The 27,380-nt window shown below is 41.6% G+C and overlaps 1 protein-coding gene across 2 annotated transcripts; it reads left to right on the top strand.

The window, feature by feature from the left end:
• On the top strand, window positions 1-27,115 carry psme4a (proteasome activator subunit 4a). 2 transcript variants are annotated; one of them, XM_069690229.1, is made up of 48 exons: window positions 1-619; window positions 1,842-1,982; window positions 2,175-2,291; window positions 5,148-5,204; window positions 6,597-6,641; window positions 7,757-7,906; window positions 9,972-10,035; window positions 10,128-10,202; window positions 10,524-10,646; window positions 10,752-10,844; window positions 12,626-12,891; window positions 13,029-13,215; window positions 13,331-13,420; window positions 13,524-13,588; window positions 14,575-14,725; window positions 15,306-15,404; window positions 15,503-15,572; window positions 15,700-15,767; window positions 15,865-16,080; window positions 17,004-17,161; window positions 17,396-17,491; window positions 17,700-17,755; window positions 17,873-17,929; window positions 18,049-18,104; window positions 18,325-18,423; window positions 18,595-18,657; window positions 18,739-18,834; window positions 19,042-19,173; window positions 19,279-19,488; window positions 19,886-20,022; window positions 20,189-20,242; window positions 20,338-20,467; window positions 20,592-20,673; window positions 20,796-20,949; window positions 21,067-21,136; window positions 21,228-21,353; window positions 21,448-21,600; window positions 21,852-21,956; window positions 22,039-22,130; window positions 22,239-22,370; window positions 22,496-22,704; window positions 22,872-22,957; window positions 23,089-23,217; window positions 23,711-23,866; window positions 25,188-25,350; window positions 25,478-25,611; window positions 25,728-25,868; window positions 25,999-27,115. In XM_069690229.1, exons 1-47 carry the CDS (start codon window positions 423-425, stop codon window positions 25,860-25,862), a joined length of 5,544 nt encoding a protein of 1,847 aa, XP_069546330.1. In that variant the 5' UTR covers window positions 1-422; the 3' UTR covers window positions 25,863-25,868; window positions 25,999-27,115. The 2 variants fall into 2 exon arrangements, with proteins under 2 accessions (XP_069546330.1, XP_069546331.1); XM_069690230.1 differs by lacking the exon at window positions 5,148-5,204.
• Window positions 27,116-27,380: the final 265 nt, after the last annotated feature.

Below are 27,380 nucleotides of genomic sequence, written 5' to 3'. Positions count from 1 at the left end.
GTCGACGTCGACGGTCTCTGATGTGACAGTGCTGTTGTAGTAGAGCTAACTTTAGCTTGTCAGGGTTTTTTAGGATCAGGACAGGGGAATTCGAGTGTTGTTGTTGTTGTTTACAAAGTCGTGTTGATATCTTTATAAGATGACGCCGATAACGTTCACGTTTGTTTTGTTCTCTTCTCTCTGGTAAAGAGGACGCTGGTTTAACTTAAAGCTAAATGGCTAGCTAGCGTTGTCACCAACGTGCGGATCTCCTAACTTCGTCCTCCGTGTGGGCCACAACAACAACCAGCCGTCACGTTCAGCCGGGCAGCGTCACACCGAGACCCCGAGACCCGGGAGCGAAGTTACGGTTTTTTTGTTTTTTTTGAGGGGGTAGTAGGGGGGGGCTAGCACAGCGAAGCTAGCCGGCGGCTACCAGCAACATGAAAACGTCACAGTCGGACACGTTGGGTTTTGTTCCTCAAAAAGACATCGTGTACAACAAACTTCTGCCGTACGCGGACAGGCTGGACGACGAGTCCAATGATATTTTGAGTAACATTAAAGGGAACTTGGGCCGGGCCGTCCAGCTCCGGGAGATATGGCCCGGCGTCCTGTTCTGGACGAGGAAACTTTCCACGTAAGTAACACTTGGTCGCTCGGCTGAAGGTGACGTCAGTCATTGGTGCTCATTTCGTCACGTTTACAGGAAAACGTCAACTAATGTTTGTGTAACGTGGGGACGTAATGTCCAACGTGTTGGTGTGTTCGTCGTATAAACCGGCTGGAGATAACTTGGTTGGTTTTGTTGTTGTTGTTGTTGTTGCAGCTGCACTACAAAAAAAAAACCTAGCTTTGTTGTTTTTTTTAGGCCACATTAGGGAAGCACATGCTTTATACCCGAGTCTGTTTTTTTTTTAATTTTTTTTATAGGGAGTTATAAAATGTCACAAACCGGTCTGTGTGTCTGATTCGGGACGGATGGGTTTCATAATCGGGGTAGTGGAGTGTGAAATTCACAACCTGACCCAGCAGCAGGTCGTTGTCATTACTGCTTAAGAAAATGTCAAATGCTTCTGCATTTGACATTTTCTTCTTTTTTTTTTTTTTTTTTTATGAAGCAGCGAGTCAGGTGACAGCTCACCACTTATGGAAAAATAAGTTCAATTGGAAAAAATTAAATTGCTGCAGGAGGTCCTGGTTGACACCGAGCCCTTTTATATGTGATGTCACGCTTGTGGAGAAGATCATCTCTGCAGTGTTTAATATGGTTTTATCGTCTGTTATCGGGCCAGGCTTTACTGCTCATGATTACTTTACTAAATAAGGCAAATAATTAACATTATATATTTCCCTACCTGTCACTTTTTTTTTTTTTTTCCTTTTCCTTTCACTGATCGAGTCACATTTCACTTGCAAAAATACCGCCAATATGACGGATGTAATACCGTTTCATATTGTCGTACTTGGTTGCTGGGCTGTCTTTAATCCTTTCAGTCCCCACTGCTGGCGCATTCCTCTGTCCAAGAGTGACTCACTGCCGGCTCAGAGATGGAAAGTTTACTGTCAGTTGACCCAGATTCTGTGTGCTGGTGTTTTGGCGTTTTAACAGCAACAGATAGACACATTTTTAATGGTCAATTTAAAACATCTGAAGTCGACAAAGGGTTTTCAGTTTCAGTTTTGTTATTTTAAAAATAAACCTGTGTTCATATGTGAATGCCTGAGTTTGTTATGACAAATTATGACGTATATTAAACGCCTTTTGTTTGTGATGTTTATGCTGGTCAGCGGGCTCTGGCGATCTTGTTATGGTTGTTGGAACTGGAGTAATTATCCCTAAATCTGTACTTCTTATTAAGGTATATGAGACTGTATGGGCGGAAATTCAGCAAAGAAGACCATGTGCTGTTCATCAAGCTGCTCTACGAGCTAGTGACGATCCCAAAACTGGAGATCAGCATGATGCAGGGCCTTGCTCGGCTTCTTATCAACCTCCTCAAGTAAGTATGGGCCCATCATGAGCATGTTCTCATCGTGTTCTCCAAGTGTTCAGTCAGATGATATAAAATGCTGTGATGTCACCAATAATGATAAATTGAGGAGTTGTTTTTTTTATAGGATGATGTTGTACAATTTTCTAGTCTCCTGTGTGTTTTATTCTCATCAATGTGTATGTCTTAATCCTGTAACAGGAAACGAGAACTACTGTCAAGGGAGGACCTTGAGTTGCCGTGGAGACCACTATATGAGCTGCATGACAGGATTCTTTTCTCCAAGACAGAGCATCTGGGCCTCAACTGGTTTCCCAAGTATGCCTCTGTTCTTCACTGATGCTGTTAACATTATTGTTGTTGTTGTTGTTTTAAGCATGCTTAATCTTGGACACCGTTATTGATCCAGTCGTGGATGAATTTATTGGTACTCTACTAAAAAAAAAAAAAAAAATCCACAATTTTCTCTGAAAACTTGAAAGTGACAAAAGGAATCAACCTCAATCATTTTCTACTCCGTATTGAATAAAATCAGAGTTAGATTTTTGAGTCAATCGAATATTTTGAAAAATAAAACAAATGAAAATGGCAATGACAAAATTGATGGGACCCTTGACCCAATATTTTGTTGCACAACCTTCAGAGGTAATCATTGCAAACAAATGACTTCTGTAGCTCTGAGTTAGAGTTCTGCACCTGTCCGCAGGTAGTTCGGTCCACTCCTCCACAGCAACCTGCTCCACGAGACTTTGAAGGGTACTTTCTCCAGACTGCTAGTTGCACTAAGACTGAGACTGTGACTGTGACTAAGAGAGAGCTTTTGGGCATTGGGCAGCATGTTTCGCTGCAGAATGTCTTGATAGTCTTGAGATGTCTTTGTGCCCTGCACAGATTCAAGGCACCCCGTGCCAGATGCAGCAAAGCAGCCCTAAAAAAGACCCGAGCCTACTCCATGTTTTACAGAAGGTATGGTGTTCTTTTCTTGGAGCTTAATCTTTTCGTCTGTGATCACAGAGCTGGTGTGATTTACCAAAAAGCTCTAGTTTCATCTCATCTGCCCAGAGGATATTCTCCCACAAGCACTATGGATTTTCAATACGTATTTTTTTAGGAAAAGCACGCTTTTTTTTTTTTTATGGTTTTCTTTCAACAGCGGAGTCTTCCATTGAGTCCACTGTCCCTCCAAAAAGTGACACATGGTGTGATCACACACTAATGTACTCTGACCTTGGAATTCAGCTTGTCTCTCTTTGGAGGTTTCCTTTGACTCTGTCTACCTTCTCACCTCCTTCTGTTCTAACTGGGGTCGATTTTCTTCTTGCAGCTGCATCCAGGCAGTTTGAATGCCATCACACGGACCTTAAACTCGTTAACTATATTTGCAACTACAGTCACAGAAACATCAAGCTGCTTGGAGATGGTCCTAAAGGCTTTAACATGCTTGTCTATAATTTTCTTTCTCATCTTCTCAGACAACTCTCTGCTTTGCTTTCTGTGGTCCATTTTCAGTGTGGTGCACACGATGATACCAAACAGCAGAGTGATGACTTTTTTTCATTTAAATATGATGAGTGACTGATTGATTACAAGATTGAAGACATATTTGACACTGATTTAAAAAAAAAAAACATTAAAAAAACAACAATCAAAAAATAGTTAGTTTGAAACATCACTGTAATCCAGTTATTTATAATCTTTTTTCCAGCAAATCTGTCCATTTTACAATAATATTTGTACAAGAAATTTAAAAAAAAAAAATCTTTTTTCACTTTCTTTGCATAATTCGATGACATGCAGGTATATATGAGACAATACTTTTAATTGAATCACTTGTCACGAAGATGGAAGAGTTTTTTCAATGACCTGTTAAGAGTACCAACAAATTCATCCACGACTGTATGTCCACTTCACTGTATGCTACATTTACATTGTAAAAATGAAGTGGTCTTGTTTTGGTGCATCAAATAATATTAGCTAACGTACATCAGGCAACAGTAAAGGCTTAATGGTCTGTCCGTGCTGTATGTCACATAGTTAAACAGCCTCAAAAACTCCTCCCACCACACTTCTCTGATGTCGGATTGTCATGTCCGTGTCGACTCTTATCTGTAAATTTGTATTTGTCACTCAAACTTCAGTGGCATTTTTTTATGTGTAGAACTCGATTCAAAAACACCTGGAAAGATTGTCTTGAAATGTGCGTTTTAAAATGATATCGCGTCTCTCCCTTCTCTGTGATGGCCAGCTTTTCACTCCACCTTCAGTGTGGCCGTCTGATGTGGTCAGACAGCACATCTGAAGAGTTTGTCCTGACAGACCATAAGCCAGCCCTGAGAAATATTTTTTATTTTTATTTCTTATCATTATAACCTCAGTGTTTGTTTTCACATCAAATATTATTTTTTTGTCTGCAGTTTCCATTTCTTGAGTTTGATTGCAGTAAAAGTAATTTAATTAATATAACAAAATACCTCTGGTTAGCTGCCTTTTCATTCAAATTACAAAACCCTTGCCTGCTCTGAAATTAATTCTCCACTCATTCATTTTCTGTGCTAACCACCCATCTTTTAAGACTTGTAAGGATAGAATTTTTAAGTCATTATTAGAGATATGTTAATATATTGACAAGCAGATTTTGTTGTCCCCTCGGTTACTCTTAGGTTATGGGTTTTGCTAGTTTGAATAAAGTCTAATTGTGTTTCCTTAATTGAAACAGTTACGAGAGAACAAGTGGAACATTTCTGCGCCAAATACCCTTCATAACAATAGTTTTTACAAAGAACAATGTCCACTATGATCTTTACACAAAGCACGGTTTTGGAGAGAAATTGAAATGTTGGTTTATCCTGTGCAACACCCTTTGAAATTCCCTTTGGGGTTCTTAGCAAGCAGTGCGAGGTGCTCTTCTATGGTGCTATGGGAACATTGTATGTTTATCACAAACTGCTTTGCTAGCATATCATCTTTCCATTACAGCTGATGAAAGCAAGCTGCTCTGGTTGATTGCCATCTCACCTCTTTCAAAGCTACAAAATTATACTAATGCACACAAAACAGGATATTCTGATTTCATAATTGCAGAAGTTGATGCATGGTCTGTTCATATTTGGAGTGATTGGGGGTTTGTCGTGTGCTGAATGTGTTCTTTATGCCTTTGTCTCCTTTTACATTCAGTTCTCCATGGCCTCGTTCATCCTCTAAACTCATAATGCTAAAATTGATTCAGAGGTGGTAAGGACAATACTTCTCTTTGTGTTTTGAGGCACTTAATTGCATGTGAAAAGGAAAAACCTCGACACCCCATATGCAGCTTTTGACAGAAGAGAAATTTGAAGAAAAATCAAGACTTGATCAATGTTAACATTTCACTCATATTGGAGACTGTCGCACTGCAGCTAACAGATTTTTCATCCTTCTTCTACCCCTCATATCAGCTATAAGAGAATGATGACAGGCTGTGTCGTCTCTTTAATAGATTTTTTATTTTTTTTATTTTTTTTAAAGAATCTCCTCTAATCTGTCACGTCATGTTTCCCAGTTTTTATATGGGGAAGCAACAAAATATTCACGACCACTTTGCCAGTTGTATTTACATTAATGATCACTAAACAGTTACCTATGCTTTTGCTGTGACATAACCCCCCTCTCAGCTTGCGTTGAAATTCTCCATCCCTGCATTACTCAACAGCATTTTTAAGAGTCATTTCGGAGCCCGAGTTCTTGTCACGTTTCCTGCCCCCTTGGAATGTGTTGGGCTGAACGTGAGGCTTCGCTTGAACTCCGATACAAAGTTCATGCAGTGTAGTCTGGGGTTTCTTCCCCCGGAGTGTAATGGGACTCTCGGTTTGACCCGTTCTTGTTGGTGGATTTGCATGTGTTTGACTCCGGTCTGTGGCCTGTGTGTTGTGGGCTTACAATGTTAAACACTGGGCTAGATCCATGCATATAGACCGTCGCAGTTTGGCTTGCAGGGTGTCATCATAATTCAGCTATTGTCATTATTAAATGTGGCGTGTCAGCTACATGAAGACTTGAATGATGTTGAGCTGAATAAGTTGTTGTTGAGTGGGATTGGCAGGGCTTTTCCAACCAGGCATGGCTTGAAGCTTGCATGCGAGGTGAGACTGTGGACAAGAGGCTCAAAAGCTGTAGGTATATTGGTCTCCTGCTTTCAACACTGTTATGTGACCAGATCCCTTCTTTTATAGCTTATACGTAAAGATAATCATGTCAGGAGTTTGGTAACGCAATACTTTTTATTATTAGTGTTAAATCCATAAATCCATCATAGTGGTGATATTGTTTGGTAAGGATTATGTTATGAATGAACACTTGGGCAAAAAGGAACATATAAATCTTTATATTAGCCGAGCCAGGAAGGTTGACCAGTATTGATTACTTTTTGCAAGTGATTTTAGGCTGTTTATGCATTTTTATTGTGAGTTTCATTGCCATATACCAGCCCATAAAGTTTCCTCTTTCACAGCACTGTAGTCAGATGTGAAGAAGTTTCTGTGTGCATGCAATTAAAGTCAGATTGCATTGGTGTGGAAGCTGTTTAACTAACGTGTTCTGTTTTTCACTGACCGGTTAATAACAGTTTTTCATTTCCTTTTATTCTAGCTCTGTGGAAAACGTGTTGAAAACACTTGTGAAAAGCTGCAGACCGTAAGTACATCTTAATATACCTGTCAATAATTCCCTCATCTTTATCCTGTCTTTAAATGTAGGCTCCTGCAGGCTTTAATACATTTCCAGTAATATAGTTTTGTCACAAATAGCTGTGTATTAAATATTGCTTTTGCTAACTTGGCAGGAGATATAATAAGACCATGGATACATGAAAAGAAAAAGCTGAGCTCATCAGTAAATACACCCTCAGTTTAAATATTGGACGGCGTAGTGGGTGATGAAGCTCAGTGTTTGGTCACGCTTAAGTGTTTTATCATCATAAAGCTTTGCTGTCCTCAGCAACCCTGAGAGTTGTACACATGTAGATATCTTAGACGAGCACTCGGACTCGTCCCCCGGTTTGCACTTAGGCAGATAATCCTATTATCTCATCTAATTCTGTCTTGTGTGAGAGTTTCCTGTTACTGTGCGGAGGGAGAGTGATTTGTGGTCAGCTGCTGACACTCTGTAGATGTGGATTTTTTTTTCCCAAGGCCTCCAATGGATTTTGAATCTCTGAGGATGCTGAGCGACCTGAAATAACCTGCTGGTTTTACACAAGCACATAATGGACCATGAAAATCCCCCCGTGAGCCTGAGAGCCCAGTGAAACCACAGGCTTTGCCCTAACGGCTAAAAATGTGCCAGGTGTAATCTCCCATCTGTGGAACATGACGCTCCAGCACTGAAATTTTAGTAGCTGCTGTTTTGTGTGTATTTCAGTCTCCTTGAACTTATTGTGGACAAAAACATACCAGAGATGGTCCTGATGAATGGAAGCTCTAATGAAGATTAGAGGACCCACAGTTGAAAGCTTTTGCTTTGAAACTATACCATAAAGGGTCATTATTTAGTCACATGAACGTAGCTGAGGTGTATCATAAAGTCTGTCCGGTCTGATGAGCTTGTTCAGTTGTGTGAGGACTTGAATTGTAAGTGATCCAAGAGGCTTGTCCATCTTTGTAGTTCTCTCTAAGCTGCTCTGCAAGTTGAAATGCTTCCAGTGCCCATAAATAATCACTCCTAGCGCTTGTAAATTCTCATCAGCACCTGTCACTGGCTTCATTTTTACCAAAATATCAAAATGTGATTCTGTCTTTGTGTTCGTGCAGATACTTTTCCGAGTCTGCTACTCAGGAGATGCTGGATGAGTGGAGACCGCTCCTTTGTCCTTTTGATATCACCATGCAAAGAGCAATCAGCTACTTTGAGCTCTTTCTACCCACAACTCTCCCTCCAGAGTTGCATCACAAGGGGTTCAAGTAAGAAACTTCTCATCCTCTCCTATGCATCCAAAACTCCACTTTTGTCTTTGGACAAAATCCCATTAAGAATAGCTTGGCTTCTGAAGCGAGAAAAGGTGAATGAATGAAGAGTGACGTTGTGTGTCTACAAAGGTAGAGAGTCTCGATACAGACGTCATGGGCTGGCAGGCATGATGGAATAAGTGCCTTTGTGAGTACGTGAGCGGGCGTATCCCATAGTGACACATTGAAACGACTTCTATTTAAGAGAACGAAGGCCCAGTTCCAGTGTTTTATGTTTTTCTAACCAGCCAGATTAAAAACCGTACGCAAATTCCTGTTGAACGATTCTCACTATTTTTGTACTGCTTGTTAAATGTTAATGAAAGACACTTTTGTATTTATTACCATATTGCCGGTACTTGCATTCCTCCCATATCATCTCTCGGAGCATCCCTTAAATGTCACAGACTAATGTAACACTGTTTAAAAGTTAGGACCAAAATGCTTTGTGGACCTCTGGCTGTCCTTCTAAAACATCCACCAAGGAAACAAAGTGTTTGAAAGGAATATCCTTTCAAATAACTGCTTCATTGAAATTTTAAGTAAATATTCATTCAGCATTAATTTGCTTTTTAAAAAAAAAAAAAAAATTGTCTTAACATATAAAGCACGAATTTGGGCACCCCTGCACAAATTAAATATGTCATTGATTTATTAGTAAAGGGAAGTAAATACAAGCACTGTGACAAACATAATACAAAATTAGCCTTTCTTTAAATGTTAAGATTCTTTTACTTTTTATTTCACGAACCTAAAGAATAGAAAACTTGTAAAGTCTTGTTTGACTTTAGTTGACACATTAGGATGTCTGAGGCAGGTCAACAACTGTCATTAGGAATGACGACAACTCTTAATGAATTCTCAACAATCATGGTTTCCCCAAAATGTCAGTAAAACATGAAACTGTGGAAGTCAAGACAAGATCCGGGAAACTGAGAAACTTTTCAGGTGAAACATTTCTGTCGGGCAGAAAAATAAAGCAACGCTGCCATATGATCTGCAGGAAAGTTTAGCTGACAAAGTAGCGGCGTGCTGCTGTCCAGTGTTGATGCCCAAACGCCACATCATAACAAAAACCTTACCTCCGACCTCACAAAATCCTGAAGTATGCAAAGCAACCTCTGGATAACAAGAAACAAGTGCTGTCAACAGATGAAGTTAGAATCAAACACTCATGAAAGGTACGTCCAGAGAAAGAAATCTGCAGCATTTGAGGAAAAGAAGACTTTGTAACTTTGTTGTGGAAATATTGTGCGTAAGGGGTTGTGTGGCGGCCAGTAGCACCGCAAACAGTGTATGGAGATGAGGAAGAATGGATTCCACTAGATATCAGGCAATTGTGGATGTGAATGTCATGCATTCAGTTAAGAAAGTGAAACGGTAAAGATTCTTGCTAATGCAACAATGATCTGAAGCACATTTAAAGGAACTGAAGCGGGAGCTTTTGGAATGACCCTCACAGCCTGAATTGAAATGTGTGTGAATCTTAAACATGCTGGGAGTGAAAGACACCCTGAAAATATCTCAGAACTTGAAGTGGTCTGCAAAGACGAGCGAAAACGGATCAATCAAGATTCAAGACTCTGAGTTGGTTACATGAAGCATTTGCAAGCTGTGAAGTCTGTCAAAGGGACAAGTTGTGTGCAAGAAAGGAAGTTACATTGCAGAAACATTTCAGGATGCACAATTTGCACAAGGGCTGCCCAAACTTTTTTATACAACTGTGCTTATAGACACATTTCACATGCTCATTTGATGTGCTGTGCTCTGGCGAAAGAAATTGGAAATAATATATTGTAAGTTTGCGAACTAAATTCTATTGTTTTTATTCTAATTTACACCAAATTACAGGAAACTAAGCAGGTGTGAAATACAAAAACCTGCACTGTTTAGGACATTACATTCAGTATCACCAGTCTCAGTCTTCCCACAACCCGCTTAACTTTAACAGAAATGTTTATTTGGTGCCTGTCGGTTAAATGTGAACTTCTGCTTCGTAACCTTTTGTTTGCCCTGACAGGTTGTGGTTCGAGGAGTTGGTCAACTTGTGGGTGTCTGTGCAAAATCTTCCAAGCTGGGAAGTTGTGAGTAGACGAATGTGTTAAAACTATTTCAAGTACACAACAGTCAGTGTTGCTGCCTTCGTTATGTAACATGTTCTCCTTCATCCTCACAGCATCTGGTCAATCTCTTTGCTCGCCTGGCCAATGACAACATCGGCTACATCGATTGGGACCCTTATATTCCTAAGGTTTGTTGCCCTCCTTTTCTGAATAACTCCCTGTGCTTGTTTGTTTTGAGGATCGTGGCACATGCTCTCGTGTTCTCAGGGTTTATGTTTCATGGCCATTGCCGCTTGTCAGAGAAACAAACTATCAAGTGACTTTGTTGAAATTGCTCTCTGCCACAGAAGGAAAGTGACTTGCATCATGTTTGTGTTTCCACTGAGTGACACCAATATATGTCACTTATAAACATACACTCATACAGCAAACACGTTTTCACATAATATAATATATATAACATAATGTTAGACCTTAAATGGTTTTTTTTGTTGTTGTTTACTTTTCAGATTTTCACAAGGATTTTGAGGAGTTTGAATCTCCCTGTGGGCACCAGTCAGATGATTGTACCACGATACATCACCAATGCCTACGACATCAGCCACGTGGTGCTTTGGGTGTCATCCCTCCTGGTTAGCTCATTTATCATAAATTATGTTTTTATATATAGTGTAAATACACTTGATTGTTTGTTGTTTGTACACAATTGTTTTGGTGACCCTCACTGTGTGTTGTAGGGAGGACCCAGCAAGCAAGCTCAAGCACAGCTCAGTGGTCTTTTCAACAGTATTACATCCTTCTTCCACCCGTCCAACCATGGCCGCTGGTTGGTGAGTTACTTCTTGTAAATGACTGTCAGACCAAAGTGAACATCAAGAACGGTGACTTTTAATAAGACAGTCCATTCACAATTCAGTGTTATGGGACAGTAGTTCAATATGACTGACGGTTTCACACTTTTTTCTGTTTCCTTACTATTGCAATAGTACGAAATAATTGATAGAGAGAAAAATTTAAAAAAAAATGTAACTCAAAAAAACCTGGTTTTAAATTGAAATAATTTCTCCACATTTTTCCTGACTAAAACAGCTTAAAATCAAAGTTAAAAATGATCCGTAATGAATATTTATTAAGAGTTAATCACTGAAAAACTCAGGAACTCTGATTCATCAGAACTGTGTGACTCTGATTTGATTCAATTTGTTTGACATTGTTGGGAACATCCATTTCAAACTGTTTCAACTTTGGTAAATGTTACACGAGAACATCTTATTTCACTCTTTTCTGTTTTCACGTGCTCTACAGTACATAATGCGGGACTTTAGGCTCCTCTGGGCGTAGCCTCATATCTAGTGTGCATGTGAGGCATTTCGGGAACATGGTGTAGTGACTGTAGGACCATCGGTAAATCGTAGCATCTACTGATAGTCTACGTCAGGTCTGAAGGCACACACGCTGTGCCACCAGTCCCCATAAGAAAATTCTCCACCTGTAGAAAAGACTGCTACTCAGCAGGACACTTACAAATAAACAACCAAAACTGTCAGAACTTTTTGTGTTCATGTCAGAACCCATAAAAAGCTAAATTAAAAAATAGGCTTTCGAGGGCTGTAAATTATATACTTTGATTATTGTGTATTTTTCTCTGTATTACAGGATAAAACATATCAATACATCGAGCATGAGAATATGCTTAAGAATTTGCAGTTATCATTCAAAAAATCTGTAAATTTTAAACTTGACTGCATGTCTTGCCGAGTGTTAAAGATGTTGTAAACACGAGAACATGATGAACATTAAGATCTATGAGTCATGATGTTTTGACTGCTGCCGCTGAGTTTAAGTACATCACTCGTCCAGCTTGTTCCACCTATCCTTCCAGCATCATGTTAGCACGGCATGCCGTGGCACAGAGCGTCAACAATCACAATGACAAGAGGGCATCGTCACTCGTCATCATTTTTCTCGGAAGCTTCCCGAATTTCATTGGCTGTCGATGTTGACATCGGTATCTAGTTCAGAAATAACAGCAGGCCATGTGTTTGAGATTGCTGCAATATTATTAAAGGTCACTGGCACCGGCATCACATGCCTTTCTGTTTTGAAGAGCCCCCTTCCACAGGCAGCAACGTGTCCAGGGATGAGTTTGCATGTATCTGAGGCTGTTGCTCGGGTACACGTGAGATGGTCAACCAGGTCGCTGTAGTTTTGTTACATGTAAACAGTGTTTTGCAATCGACTCGGAAAGAGGTGTAACTTAAGTCAGCTAATGAGCTGTTATCTTGGGTAAACAAGAGCGAGGCTCTGGCCAACCATTCACTGCAGGAAGTGTAACAAAACCAAAGTTATTCTTTGCCCTGATGAATTTCAAGCCGTGAAACTTAACTGATTTTTTAGCAATGTGGTCCCATAATTCACAAAACGATACAAAACAAATAGACAAAACTGCGATCACTGTGTTTATATGTCCCCTATGTCATCTGTCTCTAGATGCTCCATACATCACCCTCTACCTCTCCATTGATCCCGAGCACATGGAGGCACACTGACCACGTCTGTGTTTCCTTTTTGTCATGTATCTGTCTTTCTGTCTCTTTGTCCTCATGTCTAGATGAAGCTCATGAAGCTGCTCCAACGCCTCCCAGCCAGCGTGGTTCGGCGGCTGCACCGGGAGCGCTACAGAAAGCCCACATGGCTGACACCAATACCAGACAGCCACAAGCTCACAGAGGAGGACATCACAGACTTTGTGGAGAGCATGATGCAGCCAGTTCTGCTGGCCATGTTCAGCAAGACGGGGAGTCTCGATGCAGCCCAGGCCCTGCAGAACTTGGCTCTAATGAGGCCAGAGTTGGTCATTCCCCCCGTGCTGGAGAGGTATTTTAAGGACAGGCCAATTTTGACCCAAGTTCTGCTTCTTGGTAATCTGTTGCATGTTTACCGCTTTACATAAGAAACAAGGCCACCATTTGAAATGAAGACAAAGGGCTAATTGTTGTCTCTCTGTACCACAGAACATACCCTGCTCTGGAAACTCTTACAGAACCCCACCAGCTGACAGCCACTCTGAGCTGCATGATCGGTGTGGCCCGGAGCCTCGTGTCAGGTGGACAGCGCTTTCCTGAGGGGCCCACTCACATGCTGCCCCTGCTCATGAGGGCTCTGCCAGGTGTCGACCCAAACGACTTCAGCAAATGCATGGTGCGCTCCTCTGTTGTTCATGTTTATCCTCTTACTGCACTCTGACTGTAGTTTTGTTTTTGTTTATTGGTTAAACCGCTTAAATCGGACATAAACAACTCTCCTGTTCCTCCAGATCACATTCCAATTTATAGCTACGTTTGTGACTCTCGTGCCTTTGGTGGACTGTTCGTCGGCCCTCCATGAAAGAACTGACTTGACCGAGGTGAACTGCGGTTATCTTTCTCCCCGTTTCTTCCTTAAATCCAAAGTTTTAAACGATCCCTCGTTGTAGCTGCTTTTTGAAAATATTTTTGGGTGACTTTCAGGTGGAAAGAGAGATGTGCTCCGCCTCAGCTGAGTTTGAAGACTTTGTGCTTCAGTTCATGGACAGGTATGTGGAGTTTTAATACCAAACATTGTCTGCAACAAAAGACAACAAATGAAGTTTTCATCATCAGCAGTTCCTTTCAGTAGCACAGTCGTGATAGAAATGAAATTGCTGCATCCCTTAGATCAACGAATTCATATCTACTTGCAATAAAATACTAATCAACAAGTATTTTTGCTAAAACAAAAATGTGATTATATTGTGTTACTGTGAACATCTCTGTTTTAGTCATCAGTCGATGTTCCCATCCGGTAGTTTTCTCAACTTTTAGTCTTGATTAATTGCAGGAGGATCGACATCAGTGACTAAACATGACAAACTAAAGACATCTATGTCAAATATCGTCCTCTTTTGCTAAAGTCCCCGTCAACTCAAAAATATTCTTCATTCATCTGTGGTTGAATGTTTGCAGAATGATGGGGTGGAGCGTTTAAAACCAGAAGTCCGTTTTCTCAATCATCTGTTGCAAGTGCAAAGTTTATCTGTGATCACTGAAAAGCCCATTTTAAGGGTGGAAGGAGGCTCGAAGCGGAATTTTTAACATCACAAATAGTTTGGAAGCCAACATTCAATTTACACATGTATGATGTGGAAACTTGAAACCTCCAGTGCACATACACAGAAAATGGACTTTACAGTGAGATATTGCACATCTTGTGTCTAGCTGTTAAACTTTACAAATACAGAGCAAAAAACTCTTGTTAAAGTGGTATTTTTAAACTCACCTGGATGTGACTTGTTTCTCATTTTAAGGAGTTTTATATTCATCACAGGAGCTAATCAAATTGGTGACTTTCAGATTGTGATTTTAAACTAGTTATTGGTGTATTCATGTATGATTGGATGGTTATTGACAGTAAAATATACATTACAGCCTTTTACACATTGATTTCACCGAATTCTTCCGGCCTCATAACCAACAATATTTTCTCTAAGCAGTATTTGAGAGGAATTGCACCAGAACATTTTGATTTTTTTTTCCTGCACAGATGCTTTGCCCTGATAGACAGCAGCACTTTGGAACAAACTCGAGAGGAAACGGAAACGGAGAAAATGACTCATTTGGAGACTCTGGTAGAGCTCGGATTGTCTTCCACCTTCAGCACCATCCTCACCCAGTGCTCCTTGGACATCTTCAAGGTTAACACTCAGTCTTATCTCATTCTGTCAGTCATGCATATACAGAAATTACAGCGCTGTGAACAAGTTTTAGGCCCTAAAAGTGAAGTGAGGAGGCTTTAAAAATGAATGCCGTGAATTGTAAAAAAAAAAAAAGTATTAATTATTTCCAAACAAAGTGGAGTAAACTCGCAGATTTAAGGTGCTCGTCAGGTTAGTTGTTGGACCCTGAATGTTTTCTTTCTCTTCATGTAAAACCAGACTAACTCCAGGATGTTGAGATCAGGGTTCTTTGTGGGTTTTAATCTGTTTCAGGACTCCTTGTTCCTTTTTTTTTTTTTCATTGAAGATAATTCTTTTGGATTTCGTTTGTTTGTTTTTGGGTCATTCTCGTGTTTCAGACTGAATTCGGGACCAAAGAGTTGTCGACCTAATGTTATTGCCTGATTAATAAGAATCAAAACATCTGAAATAAAGTAAAACCTCTGCACCGTACTGGATACAATATTTTCATATGGTGTACAGAATATATGTGTGTGTACGTCGGTGTGTGTGTGCGCGCACACGTGTATACTGTTAAAATGTATAAATGTTTTGATAGGTGGCTCTGGAAAAGGTGTTCAACTTTGCAACCACCAACATCTTTGAGACGCGCGTAGCTGGCAGAATGGTGGCTGACATGTGCAGAGCTGCTTCCAAGGTCAGTCTTCTTCACCATCTTCTTCACGTCGGCTAAAAGCATCGACTTCTTGAAGATCAATTTACGATCTTCATCCGGGCTCTGCTTCTGTTTTTCAGTGTCACCCTGCAGAGTCACTCAAGATGTTTGTGCCACACTGCTGCAATGCCATAAATCAAATCGCTGTCAGTAAGTAATCAGCACTCAGGATTAAGCATAAAAGAAGAGGTTTCCAAATGCTTCTCTCGTTTTTTTCCTCTGCGAGTCTTTGTCATTTGCGTCACACGCTTTTTTTTTTTTTTTTCTTAAATCACAGATGAGGAAGTGTTGAATGACGAGGAGCTTGACAAGGAGTTGTTGTGGAATCTGCAGCTGCTTTCGGAGGTGAAATAACTTCACTTAACTCCAGTTAACCTCTGTATTTACCCACTCCTCCTCTCTAGTAACAACTGTCTTAACCTTCTTGCCATGTGCACCTCAGGTGACTCGTGTGGACGGTGACAAGAGCCTGCCCTATCGCTCTGACCTGGTCCAGATTTTGCAGTTGACCCTCCACCTCAAGTGTAAGCAGGGCTACACTCTCGCTTGCAACCTGCTGCATCACATCCTTCGCTCCACCGCCCTCATCTACCCAACAGAGTACTGCAGTGTGCCAGGAGGCTTCCACCAACCAGTCAGTGACTACCTACCCATCAAGGTACTCCTGTTGATTGTGTATTCTTTTAATTAAAATTGCGCAGTAGCCTTGCTTTAGTTATGATGGATGCCACACCACGTGTGACAGGTGAATTTGAGCTTAGGAACTTGGTAAACAAAAGCTTGAAAGAATACGACTCTGATCACTCACACACGGTCAGAAACAAAGAAACAGCTGCAGCCACACACGTTTCTCTGTGAACCCGATACCTTCGACGCAGACGATTAATCAAACCGGATTTCAGTGAGTGACACAGAAACTTGTCTCTCTTTAGAAGGTCAGTCTGTGAAGGAATCCTGACCTTTGATCCATTAAGTCTCCAATCTCGATGGAGGACACCAGATCTCTTGGCTGGATTACAGTCTCCTGCACCACAGGAGAAATTACATGTCTTACTAGCAGTTACCAAGATGCCAGCGGTTGTATAGACCGAGGGGAATGCATTACGCTAATCTGTCTTTAATCAGTCTTAAAGCTGTCACAGATATTCATATTTATGAATGCCCATGCATACTGTACGTTCAATCCCATATCTTTGACTACTGGACACTCAAATAGGGATGTCAGTTGTTGGACGAAGGGTGATTTAGTCTTCTAAAAAATGACTTGATTCTTTTAACTATTAATTGAAGTGGAAAAGCAATCCAGTGAACAAAAGAAATTGATTGTTGACAAGTGAAAAATACATACTGTTCTAGTGCAATTTTACATCTTGAAAATGACTGTCTTCTTTTATTATACCACAGAAAGAAAAATGTACTTGCTCTGCAACTTCCAAAATTCTCAGAGATTATAATACGCGTGTTTAGATTAAAGCAAATTCCCATTTTTCAGTGTATTTTCACAAGTAGCTGTGAGCCCAACCAGATTACCAAATATCAAATTCATATAAAATGGTTTGGTCGATGTCGCTGTCCGTGCAGGACTGGGGTCGGCCCGGGGACTTGTGGAATTTGGACATCCGATGGCATGTTCCGAGCGTGGAGGAGACCTCGTTGGCTTTCTATTTACTGGACCTGATCCTCCAGCCCGAACTGCAGCGCCTTCAGAGATTTGCACAAGGAGAGCAGGACATGAGCAGGTTTGGACCTCTGAATGCTCCTCTGTGCTCCGTACAAGAAATTACATTCTGAATTCTGCTAGTCTGTTTGCAGTTAATTTTTGTTTATGTAATTTAAGTCTATAATTCCTGTGTGTGTGTGTGTGTGTGTGTGTGTGTGTGTGTGTGTGTGTGTGTGTGTGTGTGTGTGTGTGTGTGTGTGTGTGTGTATATATAGATGATAAATGTGTATATTGATGATTTTGTCTTTTTCAGAGATGATGTCCTTCAGAGCCTCACCATTGTTCAGCACTGCCTCCTGGGTGCTGGGGGTCTGATGCCTCCGCTGAAAGGAGAGCCCATCCATGAGCTGTGAGTAGTTTACTAAACTCTCCAGAGAAACCAGAGAAAGACACTCATTGCTACTCCATTAAGATACACTGATCAAATGCCTACTGGATCTGCACATTTTGTACCTTTCCTGAAAACAAAGAGTAAAATCCACTTCTGCGAAATGTGCTTTCAATCTTCATTTTAATGTTTACATTTTCTTTGAACCTGCTTTTTTTTTTTCTCCCAGGGTTCATAGCACGGTGAATCTGGACGAGACCACCCTCTATATAGGAATGCAGTATGGTATGTAAACCAATTTTTAAGAACTATTGAAATACGAAAGTTTTTATTCACAATAGATGTGAACTATTGGGTTTGTTGTAGTATCTTCTTACGCTGTATTATTATCTCCACCTGCAGATGTGTCCAGAGAGAACTACAGAGACGCTATCTGCGGTGTGATGAGACAGCTGCTGCGTAAGTGTTCCCTCAGTTATACTTAGGTTCATGATTTCTCTTTATTCTACAGCCACATCCGTAACAAAGTTGAAGTCTGCAAGCTCACAATATCTGATTTTCTTTTCCTCGTCCTGCAGATTATATCCTGGAGCACTCTGAGGATGATACAAAGTCTCTTTTCTCCATCATCAAGGTGGGAAGGCACTAAAATAAGAACAACAACACACAATTTTTAAGACCCCCAAGGAGTGAAGTGTGGGAAAATGTGTGTGCGTGGGGGATCACTGACTTCAAGTGAATCACGTTTGCCGTTTAAAATCGCTCGCAGTCTCTACACGGACTGCAGCTAAACGCTGACGTACTGATCCCGTCGCCCAACACTAATCAATCATTTTGTCTGTGATACTTTTCAGATTATCAGCGACCTGATGCACTTCAAAGGTTCTCACAAGCATGAGTTTGACTCACGCTGGAAGAGCTTCAACCTTGTGAAGAAATCAATGGAAAACAGAGTGAGACATTTTGTTGTTCTTCTTTTAATTCAGTACTGACCCCCTGGAGAGGGAGTTAAAAAACAACAACAATGCACTCCCTCCATCAAAGGTTGCATTGAATTAGAGATACTGGTATTAAATACTGACCAGCAATTCAAAATGTATAACGCCTTGCTGTCTTCTTTTCAGCTTCACGGCAGAAAGCAGCACATCAGGGCTCTGCTAATCGACAGAGTCATGCTGCAGCATGAGGTCAGTCCTTAATAAAGAAATGACCTTTTTGGCTATGAATGCGTTTCACCATTTATGGTATTAAATCTTGTCTTTTATCAGCTGCGAAAGCTGACAGTGGAAGGATGTCAGTACAGGAGCATTCACCAGGAGCTGATGAGAGATCTGTTGAGGCTTTCCACAAGCACCTACAGTCAGGTGAGTTCCACAGGACACACTTCAAAGAAAGCACCATCTCCATCTTATTTAGGGTTGTCAGGGTATCTACCCTAATTATTTATTATGTTTCTTTAAACTATAATGCTACATATGATCCCTTCTATATCATGTATCAAAACGACATTTGATTAGTGATAACCCGTTGAGAAAATAACACCTTAATCGAGAATCTTTCTGACCTTCCAGGTACGCAGCAGAGCACAAAATGTCTTGTTCGCTGCACTGGGAACCTACAATTTCTGCTGCAGAGATCTGATCCCTCATGTCCTCGAGTTCCTCATCCCGGACAACAGCAGTGTCACTCAGCAGCAGTTCAAAGTATGTCAGTGTTCTCTGCACCATACAAACACTTATTTATAGTTAAATTGTTTTAGGAACTTATTTTATACATCATTTCTTCATGTTATATCTGCACGTCTCCAGGGTGCCTTGTACTGTCTGCTGGGGAATCACAGTGGAGTTTGCCTGGCCAATCTGCATGACTGGGATTGCATTGCTCTGACATGGCCCGCTATCGTACGCTCCGGCCTGAGCTCAGCCATGTCTTTGGAGAAGCCCTCCATTGTGCGTCTCTTTGACGACCTCGCAGACAAAATCCATCGGCAGTATGAGACCATCGGCATCGACTTCTCTGTGAGTTTAACACAAAGAACACTTTGACATTTGCGTCACAGAATCAAAAGCAATTGGGATATCTCCCTGTCTATAATGCGAGAAGCAAAATAACGCAAACATGGGTATCTTGAGTGTCAGATGAGTGCTGTGTAATATTTATTAAATCATTGTATAATTTCCATAAACTGAATAAAAAAGCAGGGACTTTGATAAGTAGTCTTTGTCACTTACACATAAAATCTGGTCCTTAAAAATAGCTAAATAGAATGTTTTTCCTTCTTACTTTCTGCTCTCAATCTGAGCTTGAGTTGAACATTTCACTTCTTCCTGGTGGGGTTTTAAGTGTCCTCCCTTTCTACATGTTTGGACAAATTATTTTTGTGACTAAATACTTTCCCTTCTTCCATCCCTTTAGATCCCTGCTGAGTGCTGTGCTGTAGCCAAACAACTTATGACAGTTGGAAAGCCTTTTCCTAAGGAACCTGTTCCTTCAGAGGAAGAAGCAGACGATGGTCTGAAGAGGCAGGAGCTCAAGAACTCCGAGTCTGTTGAGTACGTTTTACACCAGCAGCAAAGAATCATCGGCACACCAACAGCTGTGCAGCAGACATTGACACATAACCCTTCTGTTACGATGTTTGCTCTGCATATAACGTCCTGTGAGCAGAAAAAGGTTTAGTACCACAACAGGTACTGATGTTGTTCTTCTTTTTTGTAGGAAATACAAACAGCTCATTGATGATCTGCTGGAATTCCTCAACAACAGGAACATGTGGGTTGATTTAATGCATACATAATGCAATTTTTTTTTAAATATATATATTTATTAATGACAGTCTGTGATACCCGCTTTGTTGAACACTTCAGGCCTTGGAAGTTTGAACACATTTCCATTGGCTTCCTGTCTTTGCTGCTGAGAGATGACCACGAACTCCCGCCACCCGCCGTCATGTTCTTTGTGAAAAGCCTGAACCACGACTCCCTCTACGTCCGTAAGGTGCGGACCCATCGACAGTGGATGAGACTTGTAGGAGTAGTGCTGTGACTCTCAAACAGCATGCGAGTGTACTCCAGCGTTTCCTGTGAATATTTTATTTGAAGTGTCTCATTTTCTCCATTAGGTGGCGATATCAGCTGTGGCAGGGATCATGAAACAAATCAAGAGACCACATAAGAAAGTCCCCGTCGCCCCCTCTGAGCTTTGTAAGTATCATAAGGTTTTGTTTTTGGTTCTTGTGTGTAAACATTTCACCTTTCGTATCACATTTTCATTTTAATGACGGTTTCTGAAAGTCATCTCAAAAACCTGCATTCGTATTCGGCAGGTAAAGTGAAGGAGCTAAGTGGGATCGTAGCAGGGGACCGTCTAGACAACCAGTGGCTCCAGTATAACAGCAGCAACCTGCCACACACACAGCAGGACTGGGATCAGTGTGTGTTTGTGGAAAAGACTCACTGGGGATACTACTGCTGGCCAAGGTTCTTATTTTATGATGCCTGTATTCCTCAGTTCTGTCTGACTTCGTTGACTCGATCGTGTTTCTCTTGGTAGCTGTCAAACAACATCTTTATTTTCAACTCATAATTGTTCTCTAGAAAACTCCTGATGTATGCGCCACTGGAGGAGCAGCCCAAACAGAACCTGACCAGAGAGGAAATGACGGAGGTTTGTGAACAATCATACACAGATTCTGTGGAAAAATATGGCGCATGCAAACGTGTGAATCGTTGAAACTTTGTCATGTTCTTCCTAAAAGCGGGAGCAGATCATCTTCGACCACTTCTCAGACCCGGTGTTCATCAACCAGTTCATCGAGTTTCTTTCTCTGGAGGACCGTAAGGGCAAAGACAAGTTCAGCCCTCGCAGATTCTGTTTGTTCAAGGTGAGATCCCCTGACAGCAGATTCGAACAAGAAGGTAGAAAACAACTCAAATGCGCAAACACAAACTTAACTTTGCCTTCTCCTGCTCTTCCAGGGATTGTTCCGTAATTTCAGCGACGTCTTCCTGCCTCTGCTGAAGCCACATATGGAGCGCCTCGTGGCAGACTCCCACGAGAGCAAGCAGCGCTGTGTCGCCGAGATCATTTCTGGTATGATCAGAGGCTGCAAGCACTGGAGCTACATAAAGGTACAGATTTGAGACGAGTACAGTGACACAACATTCCACACTGTTTGGGAAATCCAAGTATAAACGTAATAATAAATGTTCATTATAATTACACGTGGTTCCTGGTGATTTTCATGAGTACGACACGAGTACTGAACACCATTCCATGTCCACACAATCACTCTAAACACCTGCTAACTATAGTTGTAGGTTCCTTGTTATACATATAGCATGTCAATGTTGTCCTTTGCGTAACACTTTCTCTTTGACAGGTTGAGAGCCTTTGGGAGCTGCTGTGTCCGTTGCTCCGTACTGCCCTGTCAAACATCACCATAGAAACGTACGCAGACTGGGGCACCTGCATCGCCACAGCCTGTGTAAGCACTTTGTTCATTTATCGCCACCGCTATCTTTCATAAACCTGTGTCAACTCATCCATGTTGTTTCTGGCTTTGACAGGAGAGCCGAGACCCACGCAAGCTTCACTGGCTGTTTGAGATGCTAATGGAGTCTCCAGTCAACGGAGAGGGGGGCTCTTTTGTCGACGCCTGGTGAGTATAAAGGTTGCTGCCTTCAGCAGATGTTGTTGTTGTTGTTGTTGCTGCTGCTGCTGCTCAGACTGACAAACTGTGATAATTGTGCTACTTTTTCCTTCCTAGTCGTCTCTACGTGCTGCAGGGGGGCCTCGCTCAGCAGGAGTGGCGAGTACCAGAGCTCCTCCACAGGTTGCTACAATACCTGGAGCCCAAGCTCACACAGGTCTACAAGAATGTACGGGAACGAATCGGCAGGTGGGGTCCAACTTTCAGCCCACACGAACGAATTGTTCATAGTCTTTAACTTTTTGAAACTCTTTTTGTATTTTGTATTTTTTTGTGTGTCTCATCCTGTCCTCTCTGATCTGTCATTCTTCCAGCGTGCTCACGTACATCTTCATGATCGATGTTAACTTGCCGTACACTCAGCCAACCACCTCCCCGCGCATCTCGGACTTCACTGAGCGAATTCTGTTGCAGCTGAAGCCCCTGACTGAGGGTGATGAGGAAATCCAGAACCACGTGATTGAGGAGAACGAGGTGGGAGAGCAGGATGAGAGGACGCAAGCAATCAAGTTACTCAAAACGGGTAAGTTGAGGATCCGTCACCGGAGTACTGATTATGATACGACCGATGGGCGCAATTAGAGCTTCAATTTGAACAGAAAATGAATTTTCTTTTACGTCCGACACGCACAGTTAAAGCAGTAAAGCATACATACGAACATAAAAGTCTGTGTCTTCAAACATCTGCAGTGCTAAAGTGGCTGATTGCAAGTGCTGGTCGCTCCTTCTCCACTGCTGTCCCAGAACAACTACGGATGCTCCCCCTGCTCTTCAAGGTGAAATACACATTCGTTCAGTCACAGCCTTGAGCTGCCAGTTTCGTCGCTCCCATCTTTTTTATTCTCAGTACCTGTAAGCCATGAAAGGAGCTGCCTGCCCGTTGACCGATCTCTGTCCTCTGTTCCAGATCGCTCCGGTTGAGAACGATGACAGTTACGATGAGCTGAAGAGGGATGCAAAGACCTGCCTGTCTCTGATGTCTCAGGGACTCCTCTACGCAGAGCAGATCCCCATGGTCCTCAAAGCCCTGCAGGAGGCGAGTCATCTGGGCATCTTATTCCACTTCTCACTCGCATCACACATAACTGGGATTTTCACAGGTCCTCAGCATTGTATCGCCTGTAAGATCAGTCATTAAATAGAAAAAAAGGTTTAAAAGGGACTGACAGCTGAACCAAGTCTGTCTTTCTGACTTTTCCTTCTGTAATTATTCACATCGAGTAAGCAGCTCCACTACATAAATGAAAAACTACAACAGTATTTGGGCTTAGTATTAATTTTCTTGTACAAAAGTGGTAGCAACACGAACAATTTAAATTTTACATGCAATTAAAGAGAAACGGTCATACATTCTGCTGTTGTAATTGTATATGTTTTAAAAAAGAAAAATAAGTGGAATTCAACCAAAGCGGAGTTCATCACCATAAACCTCAGCGTGCATTCACCCTGTGCACGGGCTGTTATTCCTGTGAAACAAATGCTCGCAGTATGAAATTGATGCGGGATGCGTCTGCTGTTGTGTGTTCCAGATTTCTGGCATCAGCTCCTGGCACGCTCGCTACACGGTGCTCACATACCTCCAGATTATGGTTTTTTACAACCTGTTCACATTCATGAGCGACCAGACGGCGGTGGACGATGTGCGGGCGCTGGTGATAAGACTGCTGGAGGATGAGCAGCTTGAGGTAAAGACGCAACCGTTCATCCACGACCGTTTCGTGTTAAAATCAGAAATGGAAAGCCAAAAGCTGAAGCGCGTCGTCGGTCTGGAATAAACGGCAACGGGAAGCTGAACAAACGTGAACGTCTGATTATGCAATAATCGCCAAGTACATGCTTGTTTATGCGAGCAGGCGCGCGCTCACTGTCTTTTCAGGCACACTGTAGTGATTCAGCAGTCTCCTCTTGGTCTCTACTCTCTTCCCCTCCTCAAGTCATCCAGCTGTTGCTAAGGAAACCACAGGCTGCAGTAATCTGTTGCCATGGAGATAACGTTCAGATTGAAGGAGGACAAGAGGGAGAGGGCTGGAGTAGACACAAAGAGAAGTGGGGGATGGAAGTAGCCATTTTTGTTTGGCCTCTTTAAGAAACCTCAGCCTGATTTATAGGCCTGAGCTTTGTCACGCTTTTGTCTTAATTCATTTAAAAAGCTGTTCGTCCGAAGAACACCGGTGAAACATCTGAATGGTTCCCATTTCTTGCTGAGAATGTCACTGAAAATAGAGACGTAAAATATGTTCAGCTCATTGTAGAGGAACATCACACACACACACACACACACACACACACACACACACACACACACACACACACACACACACACACACACACACACACAACAGCACATATTAGTGAACACGCTTCCTCATGACATCATTGCTCTGGTATGACTCGTACAGAGCAGAGGCAGGTTGTGTCAGAGGTGCTGGTACTGTCGCTTCCTGTCTGGTCTTTTTACAGTTAAATTATGCCGTCAAGGTCGGAATATATGATGAACTTTTAACACCCGTGTTTGGAAGATTTTTTTTGTAGACCGAGCGAAGTATTACGACACAGTATACGTACGGTGCTTTACTGTATTTTCAATATATTGCCACATTTATATATCATAAATCAGCCAAAATGAAATAACTACATTTTGTTTAAATGAAATAGTTGAGCTTTGTGTTTTCAAACAGCAAAGAAGAGCACTTCTCTTCAGTGGTAGCATTTAGTGATGTTTTGAGGAGGAATATAAAGTTTGTGTCCTCTAATTGATGCACAGGGAAAAATGAGCAGTCAAATCATGTTTTTTTTTTTTGTTTGTTTTTTTAGTATATATGAGCCCTAACCCTACTTTGTAACAGGTCAATAGGCAGCTATTTAACCAACACGGTTCTAAAGTCATTACTCCGAGGCAATAATCATCTCTTCAACCTGTTTGTTGTAAATAATTCCACACATCAGTGACACAACACACATTTAACTTCAACTGTCCGTCTCCTTTTTCTGTCTTTTGTTTTCCAGGTAAGAGAAATGGCCGCCACGACACTCAGTGGCTTCCTTCAGTGCAATTTCCTGTCCATGGACGCCTCCATGCAGGCACATTTTGAGGCTCTCTGCAAGACCTGCTTGCCTAAGAAGAAGAAGAGGGAGCTCGGCTCTACCGTGGACACCATACCGTCTGCCGGTAAGCAACTTCGCCAGATTAGTTATCACATTAGTAGATTGAACTACTCTGGAATATGCAACGATACACTCGCTATGCTGCTCAGTCTCATTTTAATGGGATCCCTGCTGGTGTTTTTGTTTTGCAGACCTGGTGCGCCGCCATGCTGGTGTGCTCGGGCTGAGCGCTTGTATTCTCTCCAGCCCGTATGATGTGCCCACCTGGATGCCCCAGCTACTGATGGACCTCAGTGCTCACCTCAACGATACACAACCCATTGAGGTATGTGTAACCACCCATTAACCACCTTCTTATATTGTTGCATGTCTCTCTCTCTCTCTCTCCCCCCCCCCCCCAAAAAAAGAGACCTAGCCATAAATTGTGTTGTTTCCTTCTAGATGACGGTAAAGAAAACTCTGTCAAACTTCCGGCGGACTCACCACGACAACTGGCAGCAGCATAAGCAGCAGTTCACGGACGACCAGCTGCTGGTCCTCACCGACCTGCTGGTCTCCCCCTGTTACTATGCCTGAAACCTGGTAAAGCATTCAGCTTGATCATATTTCATCACTTAATTCCATTAAATAAAACTGCTGGAGAGCTTGTAGAGGTTCGGGGAGACCTTGAGCCACCTATTCACCGTCATATTTGTGTTTTTCCTGGTGTCAGTTTGGGAACACCCCGGACTGTACAGACACCAGCCTGCATTGGAGAGGAGACGCTCGTTCTTGACTGATGAACAACACGGCATCCCTGGAAGAAGAGTGGCACACAAAGGAACTGCCTTGTGGCTCACAGAAGGATTCAAATGTTATGTATTTATGTATTTAGCTCATTTACATTTCTTCTATACTTAATATTTAAGGATCAATCATAGCAGGGATGAATGCCCTGCAGTTTGTAACATTACTGTACAGATTTTGTTTTCCTCTTCTTCTTTGCGGTGGTTTGTTTGTGTGCATGTACACGGGTATGTGTGTGTGAGCGTGTTTTATGGGATGCTTGAAGACATCTGCCGGTGTCCCACACATTTCTCAGGATTATATCCCAAGTATCAGCTCTGAGCCAACACGATGTCCAGTGTGGGGACTTACTCTTTACTATCTCCCAATAGTGAAGTGTTTGTTAGAAGCCACAGAAAATTGACTATTGAACAATGGTCTCTTTAGGTTAGACTTAAACCTGCAACACACAATGTTTGTGTGCCTGTTTGATCTATATATGAGTATATGCATCATGTGTGTGTATATATCATGGTATAGCAAATATGCACAAACATATTTATTTATTTTTTGAAGTGCTAAATTTAATTTTTTTTTTTTATAGACGGTATATCTGAGATTAAGTAAGTGGCTGAGCTGTTAATTCTCATTTACCCTTGCAAAGAAAGGGAGAGTGACGCTCCCTGCTGCTGTGCTGTGTGATGTGTTCGTCATGAGTTCCTGAGCACAGTTCGATCACCATGTCCTGTGTGTCGGTGCAAGGAAGAAAAAAAAAGAAAAAAAAAATACCCTGCCTACCCATAATGTGTGACCTTTTCACCCTTATCCTCGGAGTCATTTCCTTTTTCTGAAAACCCAGCCAGACGAATTGAAATTCCTTTGGTTTGCGTATGTTGTCCCCTGATGACTTGAAAACAGTCTAAGCATTCAAGCATTTAGTACCTCACTTAGTGTAGTGCCAAAACTGCAGTGATTTATTATTATTATTATTATTTTTTGTTTTGTTTTTTAGAAATCCAGTTTGCTTATTCAAAGAGATGACAATAAATTGTTTGTAACAAAAACTGGATGTGAAGGTTTTCTTTTAATTGACGCTGTCTTGCAGCATTATAAGGTAAAAACAACTTAAGTTTTTTTAATTTTTAATTTTTTTTGTCTGAAGACGTGTTCGACAATAATGTACATCTTGAATAGACAGGTACGGCTTTTCAAAGGAAAATGACGTTACAGAGGTTATCTAAAGAAAGGTTTGTGGCTGCAGTGTTGGGGTATTGTTAGAAGTTGTTTGTGTCAGTCAGACCATTTGAATCCACACCTGCTGAAAAGCAT

The sequence above is a fragment of the Brachyistius frenatus genome, unplaced genomic scaffold (genome assembly GCF_029030835.1).
Source record: "Brachyistius frenatus isolate BFR_SWC_R1_liver_20210118 unplaced genomic scaffold, ASM2903083v1 Contig_8, whole genome shotgun sequence".
NCBI lineage: Eukaryota > Metazoa > Chordata > Actinopteri > Embiotocidae > Brachyistius > Brachyistius frenatus.
This window is presented reverse-complemented; position numbering and strand designations above follow the sequence as displayed.